Source organism: Octodon degus, unplaced genomic scaffold (genome assembly GCF_000260255.1).
Source record: "Octodon degus isolate 3935 unplaced genomic scaffold, OctDeg1.0 scaffold00021, whole genome shotgun sequence".
Classification (NCBI taxonomy): domain Eukaryota; kingdom Metazoa; phylum Chordata; class Mammalia; order Rodentia; family Octodontidae; genus Octodon; species Octodon degus.
The window spans coordinates 9321636-9330729 of record NW_004524597.1 but is presented as its reverse complement, the minus strand read 5'-3'; the positions used below and the strand labels follow the sequence as shown (position 1 = coordinate 9330729).

The following is a 9094-nucleotide window of genomic DNA, read 5'->3' as shown; positions in this document are numbered from 1 at the left end:
AGAGAGAGAGAGAGAGAGAGAGAGAGAGAGCGAGCGAGCTTTACTTCTAACTCTTGGTTCTAACTCACTTACCTTCAATTATTTATACTTTAAATTATTTATACTTTAATTGATAGACACTGGCAAAAGATAGGGCCATTCTAAGAGACTGAGGCTGGAAGATAAAAAAACTAGCCTGGCAGTTTACCAAGACCCTACCTCAAAATTTAAAAAGAATTTGGTACCAGGGATTAAACTCAGAATCTTCACACTAAATTACATCCCCCATACCTATTTTCTTCTTATTATATACATATTTTTTTATTTTGAGACAGGATTTTGCTGAGTCACTAAGTTGTCCAGGCTACTGTTGAATTTTGTAATTCTCTTGCTTTAGTCTACCAGAGTGCTATTTGCATGAGCTACTATTCCTGGTATCAAAATAAAAAACATTTTTTAAAGGGCTGGGGATGTATTTCAGTCAGAGAGTGCTTGCCTAACATAGATAATGCCCTGTGTTTAATCCCCAGTACTGCACACAAAAAAATTAAGGTACAGTCTAGGAGTACCATTTAATAGTAAGCATTTGCCTAGCATATGCAAGGTCCTAGGATTGAGTCCCCTGTAGCACCAAAAAAAAAAAAAAAAAAAAAAAAGCCAGGTGTGATGGCACATGCCTATAGTCTCAGCATCAGGAAGCTGAGGCACGAGGATCACTGTGAGTCCAAGGCCAGTCTGCACTACATAGAGAGGCCCTGTCTCAAAAACAGAAAGAAAAAAGGCAAATCCTTGTCTCTAAGATCATTAGGAAAACTGATTGATAGAGTCACTCATGAGGCCTTTTGAAAAGATAGCTGTGTCTGATTGATAACCCTTTCTCTGCCTCTACTTCCAGGCACAATCCTTTCTTTTTTTCAGTACGTTCTGCATCACACCTTTTAATGTTTCTTATTGGCCTGAGGCAGCTGGATTAGTTATATAGCCTCCCTTTGGCACTGAAGCTCGAAGTCATCATGTTCTCTTTACCTTGAGGCCTCCCCACAGCCCCAGGCCGTCCAATTCTCATCCCTGCCTCAAGAAATGGACTCAGAGCTAAGCGCCCATCTCCACGTTCCAGGTTTGTCAGTAAAGAGATTCTGACGATTCGAGAGGCTGTGTGGCTCACAGACAACACATATAGGTACGAGGACCTGGTGAGAATGATGGGAGAGATCGTCTCCGCCCTGGAAGGGAAGATTCGAGTAAGTGGGGATTTCTTTTGTCTCCCTGTGTGGGTTGTGGGCGTAGGAAGAGCTGAAGACACCCAGCTTTCCTGGTCTGGAAGATCCTCTGGATCCAGGGTCCAGCTCTCTGTGCCATGCCCAAAGCATCACCACATGCACTGATGCCCTGAACGCGAACCAAGTCCCTATGGGGCTGTTGCTTGCAGTGTTGGTGAAGAAGTGCCCACATCCAGCTTCTCCTTTTGCTTAGATCCCCACTGTGGTCGACTACAAAGAAGTCCTGCTGACACTGGTCCCTGTGGCACCCAGAACTCAGCACCTGTGCAGCTTCCTCTGTGAACTCTCTCTGCTTCACACCAGCCTGTCTGCCTACACCCCAGCCCACCTGGCCTCTGCAGCCCTGCTTCTGGCCAGAGTGATGCATGGGCAAAGTAAGGAATGGCCCCTCTAGGGGACTGCTGGTGGCAAGGAAAGTCCTCAAATAGAAGAGTAGTAGGACAGGAAGAAATTTGTGTCCAGCACTAGTGGCATATGCCTATAATCCCAGCACTTCTAGGAGGTTGAGGCAGGAGTACTGTAAGTTCGAGCCCAGCCTGAGCAACAGCAATTTAGTAAGGCCATATTTCAAAAAGTTTTCAAAAGGACCAGGGATATAGTTCAGTGTGAAGGCACCAGGTTCATGCCTCAGTATTATGGGGGTGGGGTGGGGTGCCCATCCCTTCAGAATAGACCAAAGGCAGCTTAGGGTTGGGTGTGAGAGATGGTTCTAGTTTAAGGGTTTCCCAAATCTTTTGACAGTATGCATGTTCTGTACCGGGACTTGTCAAAGCCATTTTTTAAAAAACTGCAGTTTGAGCTCCCAGAATATAACCTGCAGATTCATGAAGTGGGAGTGGTCAGACAACCATTGCATTCCTGGCCTACTTTGCTCCCTAGCACAGCCCTGGACCACTCAACTATGGGACCTCACTGGGTTCTCCTGTGAAGACCTCATGCCCTGCGTCTTGAACCTACATAAAAAGTGGTGAGTCTGAGGCACGAAGTCACAGTGATGAATGCTTGTGGTGCCTCTCCCCCCAAAAAAGGCTGGGGACCTAGTTCACTAGTGATTTTTCAATCCCTCAAACCATCAAAAAAGATGGGGGCCGGGGAGATGGCTTAGTAGAATAAGTGCTTCCCTGGCGAGCTCAAGGGTCTGAGTTCGATCCCCAGTTCCACCAAAAAAAAAAAAAAGAGTGGCAGATCTGTAAGGAAATGTGTCCTCTGGCCAGATTCTGCCACTCAGCCCTGTGTGTCTTCGTGTGACAGCTCCCAGTCAAAGCACAGATCTTTCTTCAGTGAGTCTCATGCAAGAAACATCTTTCAAGTTGACATTTTAAAATTTCAGGGCCATGCTTCACACATTTTTTTCACAGTGCACAGAATTTCACACATTTTTCAAGTAGAGCCTCTAATTGAGGAAGTGGAAGGCAGCAGGCAAGCAGACTCACTGCTGCTCCCATCTGTGCCTGTCTGCTGCCCACCCCCCGTCCTAGCTGTGATGGCTTTGCTCCTCCCTGTGCTCCAGACCTCAGTGTCCTGCAGCCTCCTGTCTGCCCACCTTATCTTGTGCGAGTGCTGAGGCCAGAACATAGCTGGACAAGGTGTGAGGTGGTAAAGGCCCCATGAGAAAAAGAAACTGTGTGGAGGATGCTGGTGTTTGGGAGAACCATGGCTGGGTCATATGGAAACTGTTTAACTGCTTGATAAGCCACCAAACTATTTTGCATCCTATCCTCACCATTAGGCAGGTTTTGAAAGCTTGTTGTCCCCTCCACTCAAGGGAGCAAACTAAAACTGGGTTGGGAGTGCTTCACATCCGCTCTGTGTCCACTTCCAGCTTCCATGATGATGCCCCCAAGGACTACCGGCAGGTCTCTCTGACTGCCGTGAAGCAACGATTTGAGGACAAGCGCTATGAAGAAATCAACCAGGAAAAGGTACTCTTCCTCTGCCCTGTCACCTCGATGTCTGATGGGGTGCAGGGTGGGATCAGGGTTCTTCAGCCTCATCCACCATACCTTTTTCCTCTTGCTGACTATGGCTTCCCTAGGTGCTGAGCTACAGCCAGTTGTGTACAGCACTGGGAGTGAAAGAAAGCCCAGAGCCCACAGCTTTCCTCAGTTCAGGGGAGATCTGCCCTTTCCTCAGCTCTCCCTCTGGGAGGAGAACAAAGCGGTGAGTCCTGTCCCCCCACTGGGACACTGGGTATGCAGGGTAGTGCTGCAGGCAAGGGCTGAATTCTCACCCTGACGCCTTGGCTGTCCTACTTCCACATAGGTGAACCTGCGCTTGAACCCAGGCAGTCTGACCTTGCAGGTGTTCTTGAGCTCCATATCCCCCAGCTCTCCCTTTTCAGAGGTGCCTGCTTCTCTTGCTTTATTTTGGCTCCCTTTGAGGGAAAATGGTTCTGAGCACAGTTGCTCCTGACTTAAGCCTTAGCCTTGCCTGTGCCATCCTGAGGCACGCTTCTCCATGGATTTTGCTGTCACTCCTGGCACTTGTATTATAACCTGATTAACATTTTCATTGTTTCCCTTCTTGTGCTTGTGCCCTCCCTCTTTGCTTATGTGTACGCCTATTTATTCCCATTGTGCTCTCTTTTTAGGGGTGTGGTATGGTATGGTGAGTCTCACTGTATAATTCAGATTGGTTCTGGACTCGCTGTGTAGCACATGTGAGCCTTGAACTCATGGTGATCCTTCTACCTCAGCCTCCCACTCCCATCGCTCTTATCACCATTCTCGCTTTATTTCATGGAATAATTTTTACCTACATTACCCATCTGGAGAGTTCCTGCTGATTCTGCAAAAAACAGGACTTTCTCTGTGCTGCTGGCCCTGCCTCTGTAACTCCTCAGCACCCTCTGCACCCTTAGCTTCCTGAGAGAAGGCCCTATATAGTTGAATCAGTCCTGTTACATCACTTGGCCAAGCATGACTACCTCCATGAGTGTGTAGGAAGTACACCCCTGGTCACAGTCCCTTGAACTCCAGGGAAACCCCAAAGAAGCTACTAGAGAAGCAGCCTAAGCCACCCCCATGATGCACCACGGTGTTGCATATGAGTGATGTGGGCCCACCCAAGAAGACCACCACTTACATCCTAGTCTGCAGATGACAACCTGACTATCCATGGGTTGGGGTCACCCACAGGGGAAGGCCAGATATGTATCTCCGCCTTGGGATGCAGAATTGCTGGCCCTTCCTCCCTATACCTCGTCTCCCTATGTTAAACTTGTTTCCCAGCAGCTCCCCTAGCCCCATCAGTCATCTGAAAGGGACCTCCACAGGTTATATTAAGGTAACTTTGGCCATCCCCTGAACTCAGGAAACACAAAGGCTCAGCAGAAATGGTGGCTTCTCCCAGATACAAGCCCATATTCCTGCCTCAGCCCTGATCTCAGGAGGGCAGAGGTGGCACTCCCGGGGGACGGTGCCAGCACTGCCTGCAGCTTGTGACTATATCCTGGAGGATGATTGGCCCAGGTAGCTCTAACTAACAAGGCTGAGCCTGGCCTCAAGACTCAAGGCTCACACTGGTTGTAGCTTCACGGGCATTCTCTGCCCTGCACATCCTTCCAGCACACATGGGAGGGCCCAGGGCTGAGCATATGTTTGAGGTTGGTGCATGATTGGAGCTTCCTGGCTTTCCATCTCTCACAGGAAGCGGGAAAACAGCATCCAGGAGGACCGAGGCAGCTTTGTCACCACACCTACTGCCGAGTTGTCCAGCCAGGAGGAGACACTACTGGGCAGCTTCCTGGACTGGAGTCTAGACTGCTGCTCTGGCTATGAGGGTGACCAAGAGAGTGAGGGCGAAAAGGAGGGTGATGGTGAGTATGTAGCAGAGGGATGTTACACAGAAGGAGCCTTCTACTGAGGGTCTCCTGCCCCCAGCAGTTGAGGTCTAGCCCAAGCCAGCTGGTGCCACACCCTCCCCTCAGAGAGCTTGTCCCAACTCAAAGCTGTGAGAACAGATCCCTTAGACACCAGAGCTTAGGGTGGGAATGGGGATTACTGCTACTCCACAGGGAGGGAGAGGATTTAGGCAAACCTGTGTACAGCTCCAACTGGGTCTGTATTGGTGGAAGGTCCTCATAAGACAGGGAAGGACAGGGACCCTAGCTGGAGTTCCTATTTAGATCTTCCTAGAGGACTGCTGAGGTATACCCATATGGTATGCATAAGCCCTTCCCCACCCCATAGGCTGGAAGAGGTCCTGTCCTGTGTCCTAAAAAACAAACTCCACCTTGGGGAGATTTTTAGAAAATATTTATTTATTTATTTATTTGGTACAGGGTCTCGCTACACAGCTCAGACTTGTAGTGATCCTCCTGTCTCAGCCTCCCAGTGCTGGGATTACAGGCGTGCACTATCATGCTTGGTTTTGGTGGCTGGCATGGTGTGCCCAGGGTTCCAGAGCCATCGCAGCATGCAGTACCAGGGATCGAACCCAGGTCCTTGTGCTTGCTGGACTTAGACCACTGTGCTATCCCTACAGCCCCGATTGGGCAGATTTTTTTAGTCCTTTCCAGTTGTTTAATTTTGTGTCCACTTGGGGAGACTGAGGAAGTTAGATAGTCAGTTGCTACCTTCCACTGCCCTCCTACAATGAGTGAAGCATGCCACCCACAGGTTTCAGCTGTGATATAACGGACCACAGCCTGGTAGGGGATATTTAACCAGGTACAGGAGGCTGTAAACTGTCCTGGCTGTGAGCCAAAGTCTGGACTGTCCAGGTCCTGACCAGGCAGAGGGTTACTTCTGATGCTCAGGCTATGGAATGACCTCCCCCATTCCAAAATTTCCTACAGTGACCACTCCCAGTGGTGTCCTCGATGTCACTGTGGTCTACCTAAACCCAGAACAACACTGCTGCCAGGAATCAAGTGATGAAGAGGCCTACCCAGAGGATGAGGGACACCAGGCACCAGGCACCCAGACACCTCCAATGTCAGGGCCCAGGCCACTTCTCTGCAAGAGGAAGCCCAGCAAAGATGTCACAACCTCAGGGTACTCCTCGAGTCCCACAAACTCTGTGGATGGCAGCTCAGGAGACCCTCCACAATCTACCTCAGTGCTGTCCCTGGGCAGCGACTCAAACACACATCCCTGCCACCATCAGTCCAAGAAGTCATGTTTACAGTGTCGTCCCCCAAATCCCTCAGAGAATATTCTTCCCCAGCAACAAGTGAAACGGCAAAATCTGTCTACGCACAGTGATGAGGACATGAACTTGGGCTTCCTGAAGCTGTGAGTGTGTGTTAGGGTGTCTGTTGCAGTGAATGTTTACCAAGGAGGGCTACTGTTCTGCTACAACAGAAGGAGGTACTGCAGGAGGGAACTGTATAGATCTGGGTCAGTTCTACAAAACAGAGGGGTAACTTGTAAGTATCAAGTTTATTTCTCTAAGGAATTCCTGTGCAGGCCCTTAGAACGTCATATCAATGTGAAAAGCTCAACTCCTCTTTGGAATATTTCACCTCAAAGCAGTCATACCATGCCAAGTGAAGCCTACATCCCGTACCCGCTGTTACCCACTGTCTTAAAAAATCAAGCCCTTATTCTGGTCTTCTCAGCCCCACTGAGCTCCATGCCAGGAGCTGAGAGCTTTCACACAAACACATGTGACCTATGTAGGCTGGTGCAGCTTGAGTCCCTAGCCAGCATCTTTCTCGTTTGGGGCCTCAGTGGTACTGACCACTGTATGTTCACCCACCATGGCATGCACCAGATATCCCCCCCCACTTGTGGGCCAGCAACCTCGTGGAGAGGGAACCTGTGTCCTTGCACATCTGTGTAGATTATGCCATGACTACCAGGTGTGGGAACTGTTCCCTCCCTCTCTCCCTCCAGGAGTGTTTGTCTCTGTCCCTGTGGTGTCCATATAAACATTTCTCTTTGCACTGAATTTCTGGGCCATACTTTCCCCTTTATTTCTAGATTCTTCCAAGATGAGAAGAAAGTTAACATTTAAAATAGGCAGTGTTAAGAGACTGCCAGCATTATTTAGGCTTAACTGAAAAAAAAATCTAACACCAGCCTCTCCCATGTTATGGTGGTAACTTTTCTCTACTTTTGTTTGTTTGGGGAGTTTTGTTTTTGTTTTTCTGTTTTTTTTTTTTTTTTTTTTTTTTTAACAATATTAGGATTGAACCCAGAGTCCCCACTGAGCCACATCCCCAACTTTTACAAATTTTTATTTTGAGAAAGTGTCTACATTGCTCAGGCTGGGCCTGAACTTGGGATGCTCCTGCATCACTCTCCCAGTGTTGTGACTACAGGTGTGCACCACCTTGCCCTGCTTATCCCAGTACTCTTTTTATGCAAAAATCTTTTACCCTTTTGCATAAAAAGGTTAGCCAGAAAAAAATTCAAGTCAGCTGGGGAAATGGCTCAGTGGAATAAGTGCTTCCCTGGCAAGTGCAAGGGCCTGAGTTCAATCCCCGGTTCTGCAAAAAAAAAAAAAAAAAAAAAAAAATCAAGTCATCTGCAACATCTCAGGTAAACAAGAGACAGAAGAGCAGCCAGAGGGTGTGCCTTTATCTGATCCCAGCTGTAGATCTGCCATGGATTCAGGAGTTGTGGAGGGCAGATCCTGCTTTCCCTTACTGGATTTCTGCCTCAAAAATGACGGGGCTGGGGATATAGCTCAGTGGTAGAGCACTCGCCTACTATGCATTAACTCCTTGGCTTATGAGCTTTAGAGGAAGCACCTCAATCATGCCTGGGGAGTCTGCTCACGGCCCAGCACAGACACATCACCCTTCTAGGGTACACTTTTGTTTCTTAAATGTAACAGAACCACATGGCCAGGAGTGTTCCCAACTACTTTTGAACGAAAAGTACAGGGGATGGGGAAAGTTGACTCAGTGTTCACTTTGCTGTGTGTATGTGGATGTACTCGTGGCAGCTGTCCTTGCTACTGTAAGAGAATTCTAACCCTGGCTGGGGCATGGGAGGGATGAGACCCCAAGTGTTGGAATTGTAGACCTATCCTGACTGCCCCTGGGTATGTGTGAGCCTGCTCCTCATCTGTAAGATGGGGCAATACCTACCTCACAGGGGTGTTGTGAGGATTAAATGTAATGACAGTGGCACATGGGTGGTAACTCATCACTTAACTGTCTTGCCTCTTGTCTGTGTTTTCCTTGATGAAGAGCTCCACCCCAGATAGACTTAGTTCTTTGCCTTCCAGTCTGCACCTGTAGAAGGGAAGTGTTCCAGGGATACCTGGGACCCTCTGATTCTGCTATAGGGTCTTTGTCTTACTTTTTCTCTTTGCCAAGACAAAAATACCTGACACGGGCTGGTGAGATGGCTCAGTGGTCTGAAGCACCTACTTACAACAAGCTAAGCAAAGCACAGGGACCACGGTTCATTCCCCCAGCACCACATGCCAGCCAGCCCCGCCCCCTGGTGGGCTGAGCTGGACACACACATAAATAAAACAAAAATACCTGACACACAAAAAGGAGGAAAGGTTTATTTAGCACACAGTTTGTAGAGGTTTTAGTCCATGATGGGCTGACTCCAAGGCAGTGTTCATGATGGCATAAGACACAAGCAACAAGAGAGACAAGGCAAGCCTCTTTCTGTCCCTTATGTTGTATCCTGTATACTGGGGTTAGGGTAGTGCCAGTCCAGTCAGCAAAGTGATCCAGCAATCACCCACCCTTAATTACAGCACTGAACTACAAATCAGTCACTATTCAGCTATCTCGGAAGGGAAAATCCCTGTGACCATGTGAGGCTTTCAGGAGATATCTGTACACAAACTGTAACAGATGTTGGGTCTCCTAAGTACTGTTTGAAGATTTTCCTCTCCCCTCCCACTCTACAGGTGCTGCC

The 9094-nt window shown here is 48.6% G+C and overlaps 1 protein-coding gene across 1 annotated transcript in view; it reads left to right on the top strand.

Annotated features, from left to right (window-relative positions):
* Positions 1–7329, top strand: part of Ccnf (cyclin F) — a 25147-nt gene extending 17818 nt beyond the window's left edge. The window contains exons 11-17 of the mRNA XM_004627855.2: positions 1097–1220; positions 1453–1633; positions 2139–2226; positions 3082–3181; positions 3295–3419; positions 4907–5076; positions 6058–7329. Coding sequence (XP_004627912.1) covers positions 1097–1220; positions 1453–1633; positions 2139–2226; positions 3082–3181; positions 3295–3419; positions 4907–5076; positions 6058–6500 — 1231 coding nt within the window. The 3' untranslated portion in view covers positions 6501–7329. The remainder of the gene's footprint in view (positions 1–1096; positions 1221–1452; positions 1634–2138; positions 2227–3081; positions 3182–3294; positions 3420–4906; positions 5077–6057) is intronic.
* The last annotated feature ends 1765 nt before the right edge of the window (positions 7330–9094 follow it).